We start from the raw sequence: 24,323 nt of genomic DNA on the forward strand, positions 1-24,323 counted from the left end.
AGAGTATAACGAGTGCATTCCATCGCCACCTTTCAGGAGAGCTGATTGGCTACGCGTACAGTCGTATTGGGCCACTGTAACCAATCTTAAAACGCCAAACGCGTACAGCGCAGACTATTTTTTTTATCCGCTTAAAGAGCGAGGAGGCTCCATCATCATGGGCTGCAGGGGTAACTTGCATGTCCATGCATGACTGTTAATTAGGAAAAGTGCACCTCGGAGTTCTTTCTTCTGCTCCCGTTAGACGAATTATGTGAAGTTATCTTTACTCTTCCCACGAAAGAGGCAAAGCAAACTTACCGAGGCGCAAGTGCTAATATATCCACAGCGCGCTCTGGAAACATAACTCAGCAGTCATCACGTCGCTGCAAGGTGAGTTTTGCCCCTCACACGAAAAGAAGATGGATTACTATTGAATTGTTTGCACAGAGAACTAATTTTATTGATAAATATTTATACATTTTTGCAAAAACTATTTGTGATCCAGTTTGAATTCACTATTATTTGTGGAAGCACTGAACCACAAGATGATAGGATTTAATTTGTAGGAGTTGTTGTTGCCACATTTGGCTACAGATAGAAACTTTCATTCCCACTCAAACATACAAAAGACAGATGATTTTTGTGTAATGTGTTTTATTTATTTATTTACTTAATGATTTCTTTTCTGCACCTTTACGTTGATTATGCTTCATTTTGATGTATTTTGGATGCAAGCATTAATTTTGTGGGTACAATATGAGAATTATTCCACTTAAAGTTTGGGGGATAAGTTTTACTCTTTGTTGTCAGAAGAATATGTAGGCAGGCCCTGTCAATTCTGCCTCTATAAATAGGCCACATATGCCAAGTTTACATGCCTACGTTTTCCAAAACAAACATTTCAGAACATGAGACTTTCAAACCACATGCTGTATATACAGTTATTACAACTGCTGAACTGAAACAAACCCACAAACGGCTAACTTATAGGCCCAAGACAAAGGCAGATTTTAACCTCCATTTCCTGCTGAAGAGCACTTTCCACTCTTCAAAGTTTCCTTTCCCCCTCCCCTTATACACACAGTATTGACTTCTCACTCTCCATTTTTCATTCTGTTTTCTTGACTAATTTCATTGCTACGATTGTGCAGACACCACGACTCTCTGTTGGCCATCTCATCATCTTTTTAAAGGTCGCGCTGATAAAAAATCCTCATATCATCACTTTACATATGACACTTTTCATACAGAAATATTTGCATCCTGCTTCTGACATTACATGCGTGCATACAAGTGCATGGATGGGTTAACCACAGGGTGTGATGGAAACACTTTGACTGATGCATTGCATTTTCGCTCTTTCATAATCATTCTTAAGTCCGCGCAAAGCAGGAGATTTGCTCCCTTTTACGCCAGCCTGTGACGACAGCAGGCTGAAAGATTATTCTCTGCTTGCAACTTTGCTGATTAAAAGCGCCCCGGTACCAGCATTAAGATGAGGGCTACAAGTTCACTCTAATTACTGCTGTGCTCCACAGACTGCTGTGGATGCAGTGTCAAAGAAAAGATTGAGAGACTCGAGCCTTTCACATTGTGGTATGTTAATTGTCAAAGTATTCTTGCTGCACTGGAATATCTCAGTAAGTCTGTGGGCAGTCTGTTTTTCTCACAGTGAGAAATGTGTAGCTGCTTATATGCAACATGCGGAGCAAACATGTTCTTGCAGTAGCAGATCATTTGGTGCAGAAAGACCTCAACTCACGTTTGTGTTTTCTGCTGTACGGACTGTTTCTCTATCTCCAGTTCCTGAAGACATCTGGTCCTGAAAAGCAGCCCTAAAGGCCCCCTGATTCTACCATATGTTCCTTCTTTGGTGTTCATTTACTGGTTTGTCTCTTGGTTATAAAGCACTTTATCCATGATTAACTTGTTTTAGCTTTGAACTTAAAATGTTTGTGTGGAAAATATGTTTTATAGAGTAGTCGTTGCGTGTTTCCCTGAGAGAAAACTGCCTCTGTTTTGTCCAACCTTTTATATCAAGTAGAAAATGCTGAATTTAATGTATTTGCAGAGGAAAACATGACATAGAGCAGCTGTTTAATCAGATCTTGTGCAAAGTCGTGTAGCAGGTCTAAGTTAAACTTTAATCAGTGTACATTTTTCTTGCTTAGTGTTTGATTAATTGTTTAGGTTATAAATACCACTCACAGCTGCTTGGAGACGAAAGAGTGAAGTCTGCCAACTGTCGCACAGGCAAAACTGCTGTTTTGCTGCTATTCATTTATTTTTAAAATAAAGCATATTCTCATGTTTGGTGAGCTTAAAGAATTACCAATGTGATGTCAATAAGCCCTGTGATATAGATGTGATCTGTCCAGGGTATATTTGGCCTCCCCCCCACACACGCGGTCTCTTTTAAATAAATTACTTGTACTTATACTGTAATAGTGGAATTTTTTGTGGCAGTTGGGTTCTCTTTAAGTTACAGTGACAGTGTAGTGTGTGGTATGTGGATGCCATAAATACAGTCATTAGTAATTTGTGTCATCTGCTTGAATACAACAAAATCACGCCGGCTTATGGTGACATTATGCCATTGGTCGCCCACACCTCCCACTGTTTTCACTTCCTATCCTCACCCACCCATACGCACATCTTTTGGCATCTTTTCATTACATTTTCATGATACATACTGTTGCATCCCATTGGAGAACAGCACAGGTCCTTATTTACCTGCTATACAGTGTCTATATGAAAGCAGTGCTAGCAGGTACGGTGCAATATAGCAGTGGTGCTTACATTCACATTTGTGCTGTGTTTTAATCCCGTTTAATCCTGCTTGTACTTAAAGTATCAATGCAGTCATTTTTGCTTTCACTAGGCTGTGTCATGCACGTATAGATGTTAATGTGACAACAGGAATCAGACGTGCTAAGATTGCGTTAGTGCTGAGATGACTTGTTAATTTAAAAAGCTGCAGATAAAAAAATAATCTGCAATAATTTTAACCATTCTCAAAGAAAATGGATTAAAATTTAGTATTTGCTGCTTTTCTTTATTAAAAATAAATCTAACCTAAATATTTGAAATCTCTTCTTATAGGACCTTCTTGGACCAGAAGGTCGTACACCTTAACTGATCACTTGACACATTGTAAACCTTATTGTTAACTGTGCAACGTCCCTTTACTGAACAACTAACCGCTTGAACGCTCTGAGGGCATCACAGCTGTGCCTCAGTGTGTGTGTGTGTGTGTCTCCTCTCTATACTCTTTGCCGTGGGATGTCTAGCTGCTCTTCCTTGCACCTCAACACTATCGTGCTCACTTTAGCTACACACAGCTAAAAGTGGGTCTTTGACTTGCCTGATAGCTTTTGACAGCTCACTCTCATCCCCAGTGGATCAATGGAGCTCAGAGCTCTTCATTAGAAACATCAATGTACCTCACATTCCCACAGGCTCAGCAACAACTCACCAGCCCAGTCAGAGAAGATTCATTTTTTATTCTGTAAATAATAAATATTGACTTCCATATGACATTTGGTTTGGGAAATATGGTGAAAGAAGGCTAGAGTGTTTGCTCGTCATTAACTGATACTTAATATATGAGTATTAGCAATAATGCATTTTTTATAGTCACCATTTACCTACCAAAAAGGGTCATTATTTATTTTGATTTACTTCAGAAAGCATAGAAAATAACACATGGCACATATGTTGTGATTCAGACAAAAAAAAAAAAAATCAGGGCTCTGCAGACTCGATGTCTTGCTTTATCAACCTTTATCGAGAAAATAAATCAGTCTCTTTAGTTCCTTATCGCAATTTGTTTTAGTGCTAAAGCAGTTTCCTCAAATTAATCAGTCATTCCACTCACAGTGACAATTTTCATAAGTCATTTCTAATCAGAAACATATATTCTGGTTCTGGTTTCTCAAATGCAGATTTGCTGCTTTTATGTGTCCTCCTTAAAAGTGAATTATTGGCGCTCATGACAATGAGGAATGACAAAGGAATGTCACCAACATACAAAAAAATTATTTTTGTCAAGTAAGGTAACATGTAGCAGCCATGTTTACACATGTACTCCCCGTAGGTCCATTCTGAGCAAGGAAAAACTGTAAAATGATCTTTGGGTTTAAATGTTCTCTGTGTTTATTCTTCCCGTATCTTCTCACATTTGAAAATGAAATGTTGCAGAAAAATGTTGCTGCTGTATCTCATAAGTTGTGATCATAAATTAAGAGAGCAATAACACTGTCAATCAGATTAAAAAATAATTTCAATGAAGACAGTGTTGAATGGTGTAATTTTATTGGCTTTAAAATATGATGTTAGTGTTTCCAAAACATTTTGTGCTGTTTCTTATATGTAAGCTGCTTACTGAAATAAGAAGCATTTTCATGCTTGTTTGGTATGTAAGCTAGAAGTGTGCAGGCAGAGTGTTTTTCACCTGCTTTTCTTCTGTAAAATCCCAAAAGCTAATTAAAAAAACGTGATACTTTCTTTAAAGACTGCCCCCTGGGCAATCATGCGCTACTTTGCCGAACTGGCAAACACTGGTTTGTCTGGTTGTTGTTTATATTCAAATGTGGGAAATGAGAACTTGAGTAGTATACATGTGAAGTCTCTGAAGAAGTTTGCTATGTGTCGATGCAGGCTGCAGGGTTCATTGTAAACACAAGCGTTGCATCAGCAAACCCTTGAAATGATGGCATCACATATATGCAATGCTGCGATGCGCAACAAGAAAAAGATAACACGTACTGGGGACACTGGAGATCGCAGTCGGTCACTGACGTTGTTGTCATAATGACAGTAGCGGGCTTGAGCCAATGGCTGCTCCGCTGTCACTTTCTGCTTTTCTGATTGGCTCAGTAACGGTTTACTCAGCTGATCATTAAAAGAATCCAGCCCACCTGTTTAGTCACATATAAGCGCATGCATGCTTTCATACACAGATTCATCATCCTGCCAGCACACTGGGAAACACAGTGTGTGTTTCAGTGTCTCTCTCTGGTCTAATCATCAATAATGCATGGCTCTGCGAGGATGAAAGGCTGTTTTGGCTCGAGGCGTGTGTCTCATATGGAGAGAGAGACATCAGCCCTAGTAGTTATAACTGTACATCCATACACTGCATTCCTTCACGTGGCTGTCGTCAGCAGAGCTGCTCATCAGACAGCGAGGAGACTGATTTCCAGCTAAATGTGTAAATGAGCTCATTATTGTGAAGAGGGTGTTTTTTTCTTTTGTCTTCATTTTTGCTGTAGAGGGGTTTTTTTCTGAATTGACGGTTTAAAGATAAGGATTGATTGCTGTTTATATTGTGAAGACATTGTAAACAGACCATGCTTTGAAATATACAGAAAATTTGATTTGACTTTGGCTGAGGCAGCTTTTACATTAATTATGTTTATCGCTTACTGCTGAAAGCAAGCATTAAATGCTAGCAGTTTTAAAGTGCAGTTTAGGTAATGCAACATACGGTTTGGTTAAGCACTGATTTTAGGAAACATTTGAGGCATCCCTGTGCTTATTTTAAGACAGTGCTGTGCTACAGAGCCCTTTAATGTAGGAAGTGATGCAATATCTTACTGATTGCAATACTTACCTGACTAAAAGTTGGAGCTCCAGCTGCCAGTGTAGCAGGAAAACTTGGATGCTTGTTTGCATATAGTGATGACACCGTGAAGAACTGAGATATGAAAAGTTGTTTGGCTGACACAGTTATTAATTCAGCAGCCCTGTTTGCTTACAGTGACTTACTTTTTACTTATTGTTGTGGTAATTAATGTTACTGCGCTGCGTGTCTCACATGCAGCAACTTTTTGTCTTATTTTCCTGCGACGCCTTCGGTTATAGACATTTATATGTAAATACAGTACAGTGTACGTGCATGTGAGTGTGTGTTTTCTGTGTGTATACAGATATGGCAGTGTACGCGGAAACCCTTTGAAGTTCCTCATTCACTCTATATTCCTCTTCCCCATGTCTCATCTCTCTTTGAACACCGTGTAGCCATGATTATTAAAGCCGCCTTCTTTCCACTTCAAACGTATGGAATGAATATGGATATGATATGACACCAAGCTCTCCACCCTTTACTCCTTTCCAGTCCTGCCATGTGGTGAAGTTTGATTGGCCCAGCGATCTTAAATCGTCTCCATGGGAGATAAACCCGTCATTTATTGGCTTGTCTTTCAGACGCCGGAGCTGTTTGGAGCAATTATTACATTGATTATCTGGAACGATATGAAAATTGGGGAAAATTATTGAAACCTTGTCTTACTTCTCATGTGCTCTGCTCCTTTTAAATATCTGTTATCTCTCCTCTAAACATATCGTTTATGACATTGTAGTTTGCATTTACTGTGTAGCCTCAGGATGTTTTCTGCAGCGCTATGACATGTGGGTTTGCATGAATCCCTTAAAACATAAAAAACACGTTATTTATACTTCACACAATTGCTTTTCCAGAGCATATGTATTTATAGCTTTCTTCGATTGTAGCGGGCCCTCAAAAACACAAACCAAAAAAGTTGCTTGCAGGTGTGCTGCCATAGAAAATCATCATCACATGCAACAGTAAATGAATCACTTGTAGATGTTTGGTTTTTGGTTCAGTGCTTAGGTTAAACATTAAAGGTAACCATACAAAGAAGAGGAAGAAGTGCAAAAAAACTGTCAATGATAACAAATCACGAATAAAAAGAACAGATGTTGGCCCTATCGGGAAGATTTAAATGTGTTATCAATGACTGCTTTCACAACACTGAAAAGAGGCTCTTTGTCTGTTTTGAATGGGTTCTCTATAGCACGGCTTAGCTGGATAGGCCTATAGCCACAGTTTGTAGGTAAAAGACCTGCATGCCTGTTAGAATAGTGTGTTTTGAACAGATGATTTGAAGATAGAGTTGTGTGGCCATTGCTGACCAAAGACAGATTTTGAAAGATGTACCTCAAAACACTGTGAAGCATGATGGTGGAAATACTCTGGTTTAGCATTGCCTCACTGCTTCAGAGACTGGGCAGCTTGCAGTCGGTGATTCAGCTATTAATTGTGCATCATACCAAAGAGTGTTTGAAAATAAACGTCAGGCCATCTGCGCTTCAAATGTTGACGCTGAATTGGAGGTGGACCTTTCATAATGATTCTATAAATCCACATTTTAATGGTTCCAAAAGAAGAAATCCGAGGTTACATTAGAACCTTGTCGCAAAGATTTGAATCCCACAGAAATGTTAACGGATGATTAACAGACAGTACATGCAAGCAAATCCCCAATCATCTTCAACTGAGGAGTGGCCATAAATTCATCAAGTAGCTGCAAGAGAATGGTGGACAGTTATGCAAAAAGGATATCACAAGGTTATTTCTGCTGAAGGGGCAATACTCTAACACTGTGTTCTGAGACCATAGATACTTACTCTTAGGATTTTAGGAGGATGCATCTTGTGTCCCTTGATATATCGGTTTCCAATAGTTACATATTCTGTAATATGTCATGTGTACATATATCATGTACATATGATATACGTACTACATATACGTATGTGTGTGTGTTTTAAAATGTGTATTTTTTGAAAAGATATGCATTTCAGAAGAAGTCATTTTAAATATGAATGAATGCTTTGGAAAATGTTTGACTAAAACATGCACAGCAACCAAGGAGGCGTATAATCCCTAAAGTACTTAATCCAGTGGCCTCCGGATTGCTGATTTGACTGAAACATACTGATGGTATAACGTCACATCCTTCTTACTGGTACTTGCTATGTGAAACATTTTAGACTTATCTGAAACTTATCCAGGTATTAAATAGGAAACATCAAATGAAACCTGAGACGATTCCGATTCATGTATTTTCCTCTGATTCAGTGCTTACGTCTGTGTGCTGGTGTGTAGAGTATTTCTGACGTCCAGCGAAAGGGTTGACCAGCCAGCTTTCCAGTTGGATCAATAGCTCAATCAATCAGCTGGACTGCTGGTTGCTTTTGTTTGTTCAGCGCAGAACGACTCTCACATGGTTTCTTCCCCTCGTTATGTTTCTGCTTCTCAAGTTTAAGTATTGTTTATTTGCATGAATGAGTAACATCCAGCTCACGCTCCTTCTGTCTCTTTCATTCTCTTTGCTTTCAATGCACGGGCAAAATACTGGCTAAATGATGGATGGGAGGGTCAGCAGGGGTTCAGTGAGTGGAGGAAGGATAATTGCCTGCATGGGATTAACTGTGTTTTGTATGGTCTGTGCATGGATGAATGATAAAGACAGCCTCTGTTTGATTTTCTGCAGGACGGAGCTGCTAGTATGTGTCCATTTTTTTAATACACGGAAAAAGGTTATGCCTTTTAATTTTTATTGTATGTTGTATGTTTAAGACTTATGGGATGTATAGCTCTGAACATCGAGTGAGCTGGTGATGTTGTTGATGTAGACAAACTTACTTCAGGACCATGTTGAGTCTCTCCTGCTCTCTTTCCCTCTCTCTGGCTCTCTCGCATGCATGCACAAATTGTATACTTTCCATTCCTTCAACTCACTTTGACTTGCTGCACACAGAGTCTGAGTTAAAGTGGAAACACTCAAGCAAAAGCAGACAGACAAATGCAGCATTCACTGAGTTTTTCTCCCTCCTCACTTATTTTCATCTATTTTTATTTCATCCCTGTATTTCTTCATGTTTGGTTGTTGATACCGCGTCATAATCCCTGAGCCCTAGGTCCCTGGCACAAAGCACTCGTGCCTCTCAACAGCCTTGACAGGGTGCCTGTGTCTGTCTCTGACACCATATGGTCTTCACTGTTTTGTTAGGGCGAATGACGCCAGTGCCCGCTCTGCTGCTATGTGACCTGCAAATAGACACTCTGGTCTTATTTTCGTTTTGTAGATGCTGATGTGAGATCATAAATATTTTTATTTTGCTATTTGTGATAACATTCTGGAATTCTATTGAGTTTGTGACCCTTTTTTGGATTATTTCAGTAAATAGCCGGTGTGAATAATACACAGTGACGGTAATTAAAATGTTGAGTCATGGAATTATAAAGAATTTCCTGACGTACTTTGTCTCCACTTTGAAAACTATCTTAGCTGTCACCCTTTGGGAGAGTCATACTGAAATCCAGATGAATACAACCAAGGACTTTAACCCTGCAGTAGCAGCCTAATTTGCACACAGTATAGTGTAGGGTCTGTTGTAGCAGCGTGTGGATAGTCTAATCTGCTTTTGCTCTTCTTTTTTACTTTATTTTTTGATGTCTTCTTATCAGTTAGTAATTTCAAAGAGTAAAGACAGGAAAAGGCAAACAGGTGTGCAGAAGCATCATTAAAGCTCTTCCTGTTTGTGCGTGGAGAAGAGCACATCCTGGACCCTCTATATGATTATTGTTTGTTTTTAGCTTCTTTTTTACGCCCAGGGTATGTTGTAATTTTGGCTCATGTAAATAGTAAATTACACGTTACCGAAGCCATGCAGCAAGATTGTTAAGCCTAAAACAACTACCACTCTCTGCTTAGTTTTGTGTCATTACTGCATCTAACAGTGCTGCGCTCTAGTCTCGTTGCCAGTGCAGCTCATCAGCACTTGCATGAAACGTAGCAGTTGTCTTGGCCGTTAGATTTTACAAACTGTAACTAAAACTCCCAGTGATATGGCAAGTCAGAAAAACAAATGGCAAGATGGAGAGGATATGACCCAAACTGTGGTTGAACCTTGCTGCGTGCATGCTGTTTCCTGTTTGCTTGCCTCGTGCCTCTGACTTCTGCCTCTGTCCCTCCTGAACTTAGCTGCACTTTTAAATAGTACAGCTAAGTTTTGTTTGGGTTTTTTTTTTAACTTCAGAGCCACCTAGGTTATGATACTATTTGTTATTAGAAAAACTTTTTAGTACACTATTATTTCATATAACAAACTCCCAGGTGTCCCAGTCAGAATACACTCTGGCATCGGTGTTTGCTTTTTCTAGCAAAGACGTCTATGAACACCAGGCAATTAAAAAACATTTATAAACGCAGTTATATTTCTAAATATTTCTCCACTGCCCACTTTACTAGGTATATCTTTCTAGTCTCAGGTTGGATCCCCTTTTGTCCTTAAAACTGTCTTACTTGTGGCACAGATTCAACAAGGTGCAAACATTCCTCTGAGATTTTGGTCCATATCGACGCGATAGAATCACACAGTTGCTGCAGATTTGTCATCAAAATTACTCAGGTAGACTGTGGTGTTTAAATAATGCTTGGTTGGTGTTAGGGGCCCAAATATCCCCCACAACATCACACTACCACCAACAGCCTAAACCACTGATACAATCAGGAAAGCCAACATGATTTGTAGCCTCAGTTTCCTGTTGTTAACCTACATCCAGTGTGGTCTTCTGCTGCTGTATCCCTTCTGCTTCAAAGTTCAATATTTTGTGCATTCTGAAAGATCTCTTCTGCATACTTTGGTTGCAGTCAGCAGGTATTTGAGTTATTGTTGCCTTCTTATATGCTTGAAGCACTCTGGACATCCTCCCTTGGCATTAACAAGGTATTTTCACCTAGAGAACTGTAGGTCTCTGGGTATTTTCCATTTTCTAACCATTTTCTGTAAACACTAGAGATGGTCTCAGTAGATAAGGAGTTTCTGAAGTACTCGGACCAGCCCATCTGCCACGTCCTTTAAATCACCTTTCTTCTTGATCCTCCATCATCCTCTGTTTGAATTTGAGGAGGTCATCTTTACCATGTCTGTATGCTTAAATGCATTTTGCTGCCATGTTATTGGCTTATCATATATTTCAGTTGAACAGGTGTACCTAAAGAAGTGGTCAGTGAGTGAATATCAACAACAACTATGATTTAATTTTCAGTTTGTGTATACAGTAAAACTCTATTTTTCAGCAATTCTCATCTCTTGTATTGCACTTTTCATGAAATGTTTCATATAGTAAAAGAAAATTAATTTGAAGGCGTGCAAAATAGTTGTATGTGATCATCAATGCGTAATAGCTACTTCACAACTTAAATCGCTTCCCATTTTTCTAATGTGCAAAAGGGACGTTAGCCGATGTCTCTCTAGTTATTCTGTTCATAATGTGGAATTGCTTTTATTCAGATTCATTACATTTTGATGAAATGCTGAGAAATGCTACTGTGTGCCTTGCAGTGCACTTCCTGCTAGTGTTAGCCAGACTGTCTTCCAGGCAGGGAGTTCTTCCACCCATATGCTGTTACAGACGGGTTTTACTGCAATTCTCTATAGCCGTGGGGGGATTACATATTCTTTCCCGTGCTTTAATAACAGTCAGATTATCAAGGTTCAGCCAGCTATTCCTGGCCGCCCTCCCATCAGCTCACAGCTCTATTAAGCTTCTTCCATTCCTCTACTACTCTGGTTTTATTATTTTCTCACCTAGCTCTAACAATGTGGTCTTGTTGTATCATTTGGCTTATCCCCAACTTCCAGACCTTTTCCTTTCTCTTGTCTTGTCCAGCATCCCTGGACTCTCCCATCCTCAGTGACGTGAGGTACAGCAGGTCTGACTGTTGCTACGTAGCTCGGGATGTTCCCCTTCTGTGCATGCTCGTGTGTGTGCAGATTTGCTTGTAGGGATGGTGGGTGTATTTACTGTCAGTGTGTGAGGCTGTATTTCTATGTGTCTGGCAGAAAGTTAGATGTTCTCTTATGTAAGCGGGTCTTGGCTGCGTAAAGCAAGGGTTTAGCTTAGGGATGCTGGCTCAGGTGGAGAGATGGAGACAGATGCTATTTTAGGTATACTGTGCTCCTTACATCTTCCAAACGCATGAGTTATTCACTCACATGGGTCTCTCAGTTCTAACAGGATGAAAGGACAATAGAAAAGTGGTGCACTGTGGTTGTGTACAAATATCAGCACTTCATCCTCCTGCTTGTCTGCTAAATATAGAAAAATAGGAAGTGGGAAAGAAAAGTTTATTTTATTCATTTGTGAATGTTATTGCAGTGATCCGTGCCTTCGCTGAGCTATTTTTGTGCAGTTGGTGGAATTAAAAACCAGTTGTTAGTAAATTTAAAAAAAAAAAGCACTAAATGCCTAAAGATCAAGATAAAGTCTTGTTTAATGTAAGGACCAATGCAAATTCCAAAGATATAAATTTTACATTGATGTAAAACAGAAAAGACAATTGGATCAAATGACTTGAAAGAGAAATTTCACAAAGAGAAAAACCCTGCCAACTCTAAAATAGAGATATTTTTATAGCTTGGTGATTTTCCCCCAGCTTAATGCAGACTTCCATTTTTAGCTCTGAAAGGATTCAGATTCGCTCTCTTTGAACCTGAACAGCACCAGGTGACATTTCTACATTGTTCTCTCACAGCTTTGGTAATCTCTCTCTCTCTCTCACACTGTGTTTCTCTGTCCATGTGCCTGTTTCAGAGCATGGCAAAGTCCTGGCTCCAGTCTCGCCCACCCTGCACTGTCCCGACTCAAATCACAAATCAGCATACTTCCAGCAAAGCTTGCTGAACAGGACTGTGGGAAAGCCATGCTCTCTGGTTCTTGGCGGCGCTCTTTCGGTCATCAGCAGCCTGCTGCAGGATCTGTAGTGAACACCAGGGGGATGACGGTGTGTGGAGTCCCCAGTGGTACGGTGGTCCTCGAGGCCCAGTATGACTACAGCTACCGTGGAGCAGACGGACGGCAGGTTTGCATACGGGAAGGTGAACGCTTTATTCTCCTGAAGAAGACGAATGCTGATTGGTGGCAGGTGAGAAAAAAAAAGTTTATTTTTTTGTCTTTTGCGTCAGTGTCTTTTTCGTTTTCATAAATATCATGAAAACGAAAACATATATAAATAGAGCAACATACTGTAGGTTTCTGAGAAGGATAAAGTCATATTTTACCAGAAGCCTTAGAAGATGCTGCAGGGCTAAAAAAGGAAGTCAACACATAAGTGACAAAAACTTCCTTCCTTTACAGTAGAAATAAACATGTTTACAGCCCGATACAAAAACAGGTTGGGTCTCTCACTAATATGGTCCTATAGAACACATTTGCATGAGGTTATTTTGTTACAACTCATCCTTTCAAACTTTAGTAAGCCTTAACATTAGGTTGTCTTGGTGCATGCTCAATCATCCAGGTAAGTAAATCCCAAAAGGTTGATTCTGTTCATCTGGACGTAGCGTTTTAAGCAGGAGAAACATTTCGTCACTCATCCAAGTGACTTCTTCAGTCTCAGCTGACTGCAGGTTTCCCCAATCTTATAAACATTAAACATATTTAGCATTAATTAGCATACATGTCTGTCTTTGCATATGCTCTATGCACTCACCTAATCCACTCACCTAATGTATATATTATATATAATGTCCCCCGCCCCCCCTCTTTTTGCACAAGTTGAGCAGCATGTCAGGTTACATTTCACTGTGTGTTATACCTGTATAACTATGCATGTGACGAATAAAGAACATTGAACCTTGAACCTCTAGTGATGCACCTTAACCGTGAACTGATACATACACTTTAATGGAAAAGTTTGTGATAGACACGCTGGCCACTGTGTGGATATCATGCTTTGCCTGCCTTAAATGTGAAATGGACACGCATGCTTAAGTTACAGTACCGTCAGGGAGAGATTATATATCTAAATCCAACAAGTCGCTCGTGACCAAGGTGGGTGTGAACGACATTCCAGGCTCCTTCTATGCTAGAAACGATTAAACTAGGTGTCTGATAAAATGCAACATCCACACGGTGGACCAGTGTGTCAGTTACACTCTTTGCTGTGATATTGGATTGAATGACAACACTGTAGCCAATGTTGAAACTTTAGAAACCAGTGGGGGGCATCATAGTCCTATGTCCATCTTTCATATACATAACAATATTTTTGCAATAAAAAATTTTTGATAAGTAACTTTACATCGTGGACACAGTGTATCTAGAACTGCCTCAAAATAAACTGCATGTAGGTTAAATTCAATCCTGACTTCTGTCCAAATGTGAAGTTTGTCTAGCTTAAGGAATAGTAACAATGACAGGCCTGTCCTATGTTATACAACTACAATAGAATTACATGTCAAACGTTGCACCACAGTCTAGCGGCATTTCTCCTTTAGCTATTTTGTGCCTGCATGTCTCCTTTCTCCTACATCTTCCTGTCTGTGACCCAGAAATCAGTCTTAGTATGCCGTGTTGAAGGATGTCTCAGTTCCTAAAATAAACCCAGAAGACTGAGGGCCGAGGAGAAAGGAGGCCTACCAGAGGAGCTGTGGTGGAGGATACAACTTTTGTGTTTTTACCTTTTGTGCATAAAAAGATACAGATAATGATAGACTACAAAATACTGCTCATTTGTATTCATGCTTTAGTTATTTAAGGTGCTTAACTCCAAGATCAAAGGTTGTGTGCGTGTTTCTTAAAAAAGGTACGCTTTGTCACACTGGGTTACATTGTGAATTTAAAAGTAGCTCTAAATATTTAAATGGTCATCTGTTGCATAAAATACAGCAGTAGACTGGAACACAACAGTGAGCCAACAATGAATGAACGATGTACACGTGTTTTTAACTGACACCACTTGAAAACGATCACTTCAAAGCATGGACGAAAACGCACACTCAACACAGAAAAGCCCCAGCCAGCCAGATGATTCAAACCGAGAACCTCCTCTCTGTGAGGCAAGAGTACTCACAACTGTAACGCACGTCCGGTCACATCAAAGGAAAAAATACTCTGCACTAGCTATTTAGATGTAACTCTTACACTGGAAAAACGACTCAGTTAATGTTCACTTTAGCCACTGAGCTCATTAAATGATGTGGGCTGAGAAAAAGGATGCTATTTTTTTAAAAAGGAAGTTGCGGGTATACCCGTTGCATGTGCTTGATGTCAAAATGAGCTGTATCATTAAACATTTCCGCACTCCCTTCAGCCTTCAGCTGTTTGTTGCCGCTTGGTTGGACTAAAAGCATTTATGTAGCAGAAAAGAGAGAAAGCCTTTGGAATTCTGTTTGTTCTCTGACAGGTGCGGAGGATCGGGGCGGCCAGTAAAGCAAAGCCGTTGTATGTTCCTGCCACATATGTGACGGAGGTACCTATTGCGCCCATGCCCTCCCCTCAGCGGCTGACTGCAACTGCCTCTTTAAACACAAACTTTAGGATACTGCCACGGGTGTCACTGTCTCCCAGCCCAACAGGAGCTACAAATAATGAACAGCGGCAAGGTAAAGTGCAAGTTTAAGTATGTGAGAGGCAGTTACTAAAACTACCTGTGGTTAAGGCTTTTTAGTTGCAAAGCTGGCTGTGTCACTTGTGCACTTACAGACGAATAGGTTTAACAAATGTGGAAGTATTCTTTTTTTTCATCTTCTCCTGCAGTGAACAAACTCCTCTATCACTCCATGGAAAACCTCAACTCCAACAGTGCCTTCCAAGGTCTGAAAAACAACACCAGCGTGGATAGAGGTCACTTCCCAACTTTGCCCCTTTCTGGATTCACCTTTGCTTCCAACTCACCCACCTCCTCATCGGGCCACCTTATGGTCCCTGGGTCTCAAGCTACTTCCACAGCACAAACAGCACCTACAAATCCCAGGGTAGTTCCCACAATCACCCGGAGCCAGAGCTCAAACAACCTGCCTGAAAACCTGATGGAGAATCCATATGATGAGGTGGGCGGTGGCTTCAGCAGTCGCACAAACCACAGGATTCCCAAGAAGTCTTGTAGCCAATGGGATGTGGCAGGAGCTTCAGGCAAGAACAACCATCTGCAGGTAGGTCGAGTCAAAAAAAACCAACAAAAAAGAAAAGTCGAAGGCATTTGCAGCACTGTATTTGCGACTAGTTTGTCTGCTATGATTTCTGTTGTGGTGTATTTTAGAAAATTCACTTTTTTTACACTTAGCGACATTCCAGTTTCATAAATCCTGGCAGTAAAGATGGTGATATGGGTAATATAGATATAAACATTAGTTTTTTGCTCTTGTGGTGTAGAAAGGATTTTTTTTTTTTTGCATCTTTCTGTCAAGTTTCACTGTATTATTATATATTGGTAGTTTTTGGCCTTTGCTGTAGTTTTTTTAAGATTTATTTGATTGGGGTCTTTTTGACACGTTGGCCCTGTGAGAGTGATACACTGTGAGAATATAGTGACACACAATGGACAAGCACAGGAAAGCAAAGATCACAACCCTGTAATGATGTCATAGGTGACATTTGGTACTCATCTACTCAGACTTCTGAACCTCTACTCAAGTTTTTTTTTTTTAAATGATGAATGCTTGTTTAAAAAAATCACGTATTTAACTTTGACAGACATTTAATTTCCACAGCACTGTACGTTTCTGAAAAGCAGTCCACATGACATTTGCATAAGTTTGCCAAAAAGAAGGTCGAGGCAACAAAACAGATAAATCAAGCACTCTGTCAGCAGACAGTTAAACTTAAAGGCAGCAGTTCTTTAAATCTGATAGCCCACAGCTACTTGTTGGACAGTTTTCACTTACCATCTTCGTACTTCTGAATTAAACAGTGAAGGTAAATGATGGAAAACATGGCAGTCAAAATCACATGCAACTCAGATTGAATGAAGTGATTTAATTTTAAACTCCTGTCACTGACAAAGTCTTTAATCTCATGCAAAGGTCATATCTCCATTTAACTGGTGTTTCTAAATGGGTCATAGGTAAATGTGCGAGCGACTGGTTTTCTGTCTGTCTGTCTTGGCCCTGCAACAGACTGCCAACCTGTCTAGGGTGTACCCTGCCTATCTCTGGGATAGGATCCAGCTATTGCTGTGACTAATCAAGTAAAATTGAAATAAATCAAACACAACAAAATAAAAGATTAAAAGAGAAATTGTAAGATTTATAGCAGTGTCTGCTGCATTCTTTCCATCAAAGTTAAAGACAGTTGGATAAAGTGTTGGATTTTTTTTTATATTTAGCTTAATTCATCTGATACAATATATGATTTGAATATTAGTAGAAGCAAACAAACTACAGGAATACCATAGGACGATAAAAATAGAAAAATCCTAATGCGTCTTTTTTGAATCCCACATAATGATTAAGATCAGCTGCGGCAGCAGTGGCTGGTTTTTATTTATATTAGTGTTTGACCTTAATAATCCTCCTAGAGCAGCAATCAAGTTGTGGTGACGCCAGAGCTTCCCTGTGTTACATCAGAAGGTATTACACAAGGCCTTGTTGGTGAGACAAATACTCAAGGTTATTCTTCTGCAAGTGGGAAACTCCCACAGCTTAGCATCCCCACTGTCTGTCCAAATAGACTTTTCCTCCGACTGAACCGTGCTTCCACAAGACACTTGTAACTGTGGGTACATGTGATCTCAGTGGAAATGACAGTCCTCCCTTTTTTGTTTTTTATCTCCGATCTCTCTTCCAGCCAGTCTGTCTCCGTGTCTGTTCCTCTCACTCTCTGAGGACCCTGTTCTTTCGAGCCTTTAATACCAGTAAGCAGGATTATTGCAGCCACATTCAGGTCATAACTCCCTGTTTATCAACCAGAAAACACTCTCTAACCACACATTCCTGCCAGCCCTTCTTGTAAGTGCTGCCACAGTGATGATGAATTTCAGCTTAATTTATCTTTTGGTCCTCCACAGGGGAGAAATCTATTTAAACAGTATTTTTATGGGAATTTGTTTGAGCCATTAGATATTGCTTCGTTACAAACCACAAGATAATTACTGTGATTGATTGTTGTACATGGTGTTCAAAAGCCATTGGCATTGATATGGTGCCATAATTCTTTCCACATGCATGTAAAGGCTTCCCAGAGAATTGTGGAATGAGCCTGCGGGCCTTTGAAATGATGCTGACTCATAAGCAGAAACTCACTGTCACATTTATTCTATATGTGTTCCATGGTGTTAGGGTCAGGGCTCAGCAGAGGTCATTTGGATACGTAGAGAAGCAGTTTGTTAGCAGAAGCAACAATAAGAGATTTCGTATCATGCTACACGCTGGAAATAATAATGCACATAAGATAAAATAAGATCAAAACTCTGTTATGAGATTGTTCGTCAAATACAACCTACCACATGCAATCATGTGGAAAAGAGCGTTTTCACACCACTCTATGCAGTCCTAAGAAAAACTAAGTACGGCCTTTTTCCTTCCATAGGAAATAACAGGGCAAGTAGCAGCCAGCTGCTGCTAACCAAATACACTTGATCAGCAAGTGTATAAAAAGCAGAACTTCATGACAATACAATTACAAAACAACTGAACAATATGGTCGTCTGCAGAAAGGAACATGTTAGCGCAGCTTTGCTTTGCAAACTTGCATCTGATAACTCTACAAGGTTTCTGCATCAGTATACTTTGGAGTGGTGGCCATAATGCACAGTACCACATTTGGTAAAAACTAAAAGCAGCATATCAGCACCAACACTTTATAGCAGGTGTCAAGCATGGCGGTGGAGAGGTGATGATTTGGGTTTATTCTGCAGACACAGGATCTTGCAGTTACTAAGCTGATGATGAACTCATCTGTTTACCAAAATATGCTTGAGTCAAATGTGAGGCCCTCTGTCTGACAGCTAAAATGTGAAATTGGCTCATGCAATAGGAAGATGTAGGAAAATCTACAACAACACCGAAAAGGAAAAGAAGCAATAGTCTGAACACCACATACAGTCATGCACAGCTGCATCATCCACTGTCTAGACTTTTGTACCCACAGAAACTCGACCGTTCAAGCAAAGCCCGGGTGCACAAATCATACCACGTTCCTACATTTAACTGCATTCATAAATTCACATCTGCAACAATTTCCTTCTCGAAACTTTTCCCAGCCGCAGAAACGAACCATCAAAATTAAAATGTTACACAAATTAGTTGCTGCACCAAACACATTTCTACAACATGTCAGTCCTCATATATTTAGTACAAGTAATGCTTCTCTCTCATGGTTATGTTATTTTATGGTAGCGTCATAGCGAGCGACCAAATCTTAATATTTGTCCACTGAGTATGAATAGAGATGATGACGAGGAGGTGATGTTAAAAAAAGAGAAAGGGAGACAGAAATGATGCACAAGAGGGTCTTATGTTCCCTTATGGTGTGACAGTTTCACTTTAATAGATAAAAACAATGGTTGCAAAACATATTTCTGATTAATAGCACTGATAATGGCTCTTTTTGTGCAGTTTATAAATCAAGCAAGTGGGTGACACGAGAGAGAAATCAGTTTAATCTCTATTAAGTGTCTGATATAATTACTTTTCATTTTAAGGCAAAACAAAATGTCAAAAAGTGTTTTGGGAATATGGGATGGGATTCGTGTTGTATTTATTCTTAATTTTCTTGTTTAAGAATTCAGTTACTTTGCTGAATAGATTTAATGTGCATGTTCAGGCTTCTGCTGCAGGACATGATTACGGTAGGGTAAAACATGGCTCTGTTTGACTTTGTAAAGAAAGATGTTTTGCTGTATCTGCTGAGGTAGACAGAAGTAAGCAGTGGGACAGGAAGCTTCAGGTGACACAAAGGCCCAGTACTGCCCCCTGTAGTAAACTACCATCACGTTGCTCATCATACACACCATCCGCCTTCAGTTAATAACTGAAAGGCAGTGTTATGTAACAGGGATCAACCAGTTTGTAAGTCAATCAGTTTCTGAATTATGCTTCAGCTGTATTTGATACAAAAATGATCTTTAGTGCTTCAAATTCATTTAAGTGGATTTATAGATCTCCTTCTCTTGTAACTGCTTCTTTAGTGCTCTCTGCCAGGGTGAGTGCAGATTATTACTATGGCAGGTTATTCTGTAATAAGAGGTAGGATGATGTATTGTTTCTCAGATCATTATTATTATTATTATGACAGGTTATTTTGTAATAAGATGCAGGAGGATTTTTTTTCCTGTTTATTGCTTTATATGGGATTTCGGTCTCTTCTTGTCTCTTCTGTATGGGATTTCCGACTGCCTTTGTTGAAGCCACAACAATCTGCTGTTAGTTGTTTCTACTCTCCACTTATTTTTTATTCATACGCCCTATTTGAGTAGTTGAGTAATAATTTGGAGTAACATGCAGACATTTTAGGCATTAAAATCTAATTAAAAGTCAGTTAACTTCATACTAGTCATAGTAAAAAGAAAGTATACCCTCTTTCATTTCTTTAAGTTCTTTTAAAGGTTTTACATACGAAGATATCATGAAAAAAATAAATTTTTACCAGGTCTTAAAATGAGGTAAATGAAGCCTGAGATGATCAACAACATATGACGTATTGTGCTATGTCATGATTTATAACTGACCCGAAATACAGAAGCAGTGTGTGGAAAAAAAACCCCATGATTCAGTTGCTTGTGGAACCACTTTTAGCAGCAGTAAGTTGAAGTAATTGTTTTCTGTATGACTTTATCAGCGTCTCACATGATTTGGAGGAATTTCAGCCTTCACTTCTTTAGGGCATCGCTTCAGTTTGTTGAGGTTTGTGGGCATTCATTTTTGCACAGCTCTCTTAAGATCTCACCACAGCATTTTAATCAGGTTGAGCTCTTGACTTTGACATTCTGACATTCTGTTATAATTTGCTGGTTATCTTGGGGTCATCATCCTGTTGCCCCAGTTTGGGTGTACATTTAGTTGTTGAGCAGATGGCCTCACATTTGACTCAAGCATGCTTCGGTATTCATAGGTTTTCATGTCATCTCAGTGACTGCAAGTTGTGAAGGTCCTGTGACTCGAAAACAAGACCAAGTGACCATGCCTCCACTACTGTGCTGACAGCTGGTATGAGGTGTTTGATTTTTTCTAAATGTGGCACTTATGTGCATTATGACCAGACATGTCCAACCTTTGTTTTGTCTGTCCAAAGGACACTGTTGCAGAGGCTTGTGGTTTTATCGACTGCAACTGCTCACTGAGGCTTGTAGAGTGTGGAGCTTTTGAGTTTTTCTCTGAGCATTGTACGATCTGACCTTGGGGACAATTTGCTGGGACGTTCACCAAGATTGTAGCATTGTTTTAACACTCACCAGATTGCCCCAGACCTTCTTGCTGATGACCACTTAATCAAGTGTGTTTGATTAGCAACTGGTAAATGGCCTGTATTTGTATAGCACTTTACTTAGTCCCTAAGGACCCCAAAGCGCTTTACACTACATTCAGTCATTCACCCATTCACACACACATTCACACACTGGTGATGGCAAGCTACATTGTAGCCACATCTGCCCTGGGGCGCACTGACTGGCCGTGTCCTATCTGCAACTTATCCTCTTAATTCCTATGAAAACGGGAAGGGTGTGCACACTACTTCTGCATTTTAGCTTAGCTTTTGTTAAAAAAATAATCCCACTCTAATATGTCAGGTTTTGTAGTACATCTGAAGTTGTATTTAGAAAACTTTAGAAGTTTTTTTCTCCTGATATGTAAAACCTGAGAATTTACCATTTTACTATGACTGTATGGAAGAGCAAATCTGTGACAGAAATAAATGAATGTTAGATGGTAAAGACTAAACAGTGCTTGTATGAATGGGTGATTGAGGCAAGTTGTATAACGTACTTTGAGTGCTCAGAGTAGAAAAGTGCTGCATAGGAATTTGTCCATTTACACACATGTATTTTTTCTTCCATTTTATTTTCCATTTGATTAATTTATTTAACTCGTGCTTTTATTCATTTGCATTTTAAAATTTTGCATATTAATCTTTAAATTCATTAGCAGATTTTGGCAGTTTCTGTCTTACATAAAGCATCCTGTGCGATATGATCATCCTGCCAGAAAACTCAACTCCTGTACACAGTGTGTTTTGGTCTGAGGCAGAGTTCCTCAAGTTCCTTCAAAATGCAATATTTACCCCTTTCTGAGTAACTTTTACATTTAAATCTCACATTTTTCCTTCTTATACACTTTTGACTTTGGCTCTCTTTCTCTACTTCCTTCCCTCTTATTTTTCCTCCTTTCCCTTGTTATTATTTATGCGTAAAAGGTTCCAACAGAGTCTTATCTCTCCCAGCTGTCCTGGCAGGACTCTCCACTTTATACTGAAAAGCAGACAGAGAAGCGTCAGTCACAGCCAGAGCCACCTAGCCCCGCTCCAGGTGAGCAGCCTCTTCAGATCTTGGGCCTATGGGAGCAGTACTCTGACGCAACCACAGGCAGATGGTACTATGTCAACAGCATTACCAAAGAAAGGTCCTGGAAACCTCCTCGCCGGGCCCGTGGTCAATTTACCAACCAGGTAAAATATCCATCTCAACAGGAAATCCTTCAGTGTTCACTCTTCCTCCCTTAATCCAAGTTTTTCCTTTTTTGTCACTTGCTTTATTGTGTAACAGTTTCCAGAGTTTAATGAAAGTGTCTTCTCATAAGAGAGACCACAGAAGAGGGTCAGGGTGTACAAATGAAAGAGAATGCTCATTTATATGCTCAAATGGTTTGACTGCATCAGCACTAAAGGGGACCTTTTCATTAATAAAAAAGCTTGGTTGTCATTTTTTCTTTTTACTAGTGATAGATACTATGCATGTTCTCACATTGGCAAAGGGTCACATTGAACTTAAATTATCTGGTGTTTTCTTGTGATCCAAAAACTTTGCAGAATTTCTTTTCCCTGTACACATGCAGTGGTATGGTCCAGGGTATTTTGAGGGTTTTTTGTTTCTTTTTTTTTAATTATAATTTTACATTTTTGTGTGGTTCATAGGTTTATTGTTACATTTGATTTTCTTGCTTAGTATCTTCTGTGAGTTTCATCGATTGTTTGCTAGTGTTTCCCTGTGGCATGGCCCCAGCATGCCCACCACGTTGGTTGTTTCCCTGCTGGTAACACATCACTCATCTACATTCATTTATGTTACGCACGTTACGTGTGTATACAGTCCAAAGCCCTTAGTGTCTCAACTAAGTGTTCAGCTACTTCCTGTTTTATTTCAGGAGTATATGTCACCAAAATAAAACTTACCTCTTGGAAAGCACAACTCATCTCTTGTGATTTGCTTTTCGTTTTACTTCCCGTCTCATTATCCTCGATTAGACTCTACTGTTTCTTTTGCTTCTCCTCGTTAATTCTCGGATTCCTGAATTACCGTGATTTTGTAACTTTGCATTTTGGGGTCTTCTTGCCTCTGTTTCAGATTTTAGTTTTTGGACTTTAATCAACCAAATAAGCATCTGGCTTTGTGCTGTTGAACTCTGTCTTTAACTTCTTTAACTTCAACACGACAAGCTCTGCAGAAAGTTTTGCTTACAGTTATGTTTACTTGTCTCTTCTTGTTGAAATACTATAAGTGAAAAACTGTTTAGTACATGCAGAGTCCCCACAGGTAAACACGTGTTTCATACTGAAACTGTACCAGAGACACTTTTCAGAACTCCACAGTTTTTTCTGAAAGTGAAATGAGGAATTGCACAATTAATATTAAGCTGCAGCGACTAACTGGTTAGCTTGGCATAATGTACACGAGAAAACAAGAAGAAACCAAATGACACTGTGAACCTGACTCTGTCTAAATGTAACAAAGTCCACACAAATTTTTGTTTACTTTGTGCAATAAATTAGAAAGAATGTTCATGAGGATTATTTGCTGAGCTGTTTATTGGCCTGACTATTTCCTGGAAATGTCCTTTGTTGTTTCCCTTTAACCAGTCAAGCATTTAACTTTGCATAAAACAGCACTTGCTGTCAATTTAATTTTTATATTATTTCTATGTCAGAATAGTTTCAGTTGTGAAATCTTATCCTCATTAAGCAAGTTTATTTTTCAAAATATAGCAAAAGATAAATAAATAAATAAAAAATAGAAAATACCATTTGCTACTTGGAGTAGAGAGCAGTCTGACAAAAGGTCCCAACTTTATTACATTTTATTATCATTATTCAAAACTGTGAATGGGTAGTTACAATAACACTGGAGGGCAATCTTCTAATATTCATAATAGGTAGTGTAAGTAAGACCCTTCCTCTTTCATATAATATACTTTTTTGTCCCTTTGGTAGGCCGGTCCAGGACAACCTCAGACGTTACCCAGGGACACCAGCCATCTGTCACTATCGCTTACTGCAGCAGGAAATGGAACAACGCACAGGGTAAGTATACTGTCCTTCTGAGGAGGCGTAACATCCAAGTATATTGAAGCCATTTCATTTAAAAACTATTAGCTTAATTTATAGTGGACACAACTTTGATGCTTGTAATCCTAGAGTAGGTTTGTGAGTTGAGATGGTGAGAAATGAAGAAAATAAATAAACCATTGGACGTGGTCAACAACAATAAACGGTGCTCAGTTGGTACCTCAGGGTTAAAGGTGTGCTAGGAAAATATTCCCCACCCCGTTACACCACCACCGACACCAGTCTGAATCATTGATCCATGGCTGGATGAGTC

At 39.5% G+C, this 24,323-nt stretch overlaps 1 protein-coding gene and 1 long non-coding RNA gene across 5 annotated transcripts in view; one reads left to right on the plus strand and one right to left on the minus strand.

The window, feature by feature from the left end:
- Positions 1 to 107: 107 nt before the first annotated feature.
- arhgap9 (Rho GTPase activating protein 9) overlaps positions 108 to 24,323 on the plus strand; it is a 41,806-nt gene continuing 17,590 nt past the window's right edge. For 3 of the 4 annotated variants that reach the window (XM_013275496.3, XM_013275497.3, XM_019359356.2), the window contains exons 1-6: positions 108 to 372; positions 12,389 to 12,719; positions 14,982 to 15,180; positions 15,335 to 15,729; positions 21,926 to 22,177; positions 23,936 to 24,025. In XM_013275496.3, the coding sequence (XP_013130950.1) occupies positions 12,498 to 12,719; positions 14,982 to 15,180; positions 15,335 to 15,729; positions 21,926 to 22,177; positions 23,936 to 24,025 (1,158 nt within the window). In that variant the 5' untranslated portion in view covers positions 108 to 372; positions 12,389 to 12,497. The remainder of the gene's footprint in view (positions 373 to 12,388; positions 12,720 to 14,981; positions 15,181 to 15,334; positions 15,730 to 21,925; positions 22,178 to 23,935; positions 24,026 to 24,323) is intronic. The other variant, XM_003451858.5, reaches the window with a different exon arrangement.
- On the minus strand, positions 12,509 to 14,972 carry LOC112846827 (uncharacterized). Its single transcript, XR_003220003.1, has 2 exons — positions 14,649 to 14,972; positions 12,509 to 12,705 (listed from the first exon to the last, which is right to left on the minus strand). It is a non-coding gene; the product is annotated as an uncharacterized LOC112846827 (long non-coding RNA).

Source organism: Oreochromis niloticus, linkage group LG5 (genome assembly GCF_001858045.2).
Source record: "Oreochromis niloticus isolate F11D_XX linkage group LG5, O_niloticus_UMD_NMBU, whole genome shotgun sequence".
NCBI lineage: Eukaryota > Metazoa > Chordata > Actinopteri > Cichliformes > Cichlidae > Oreochromis > Oreochromis niloticus.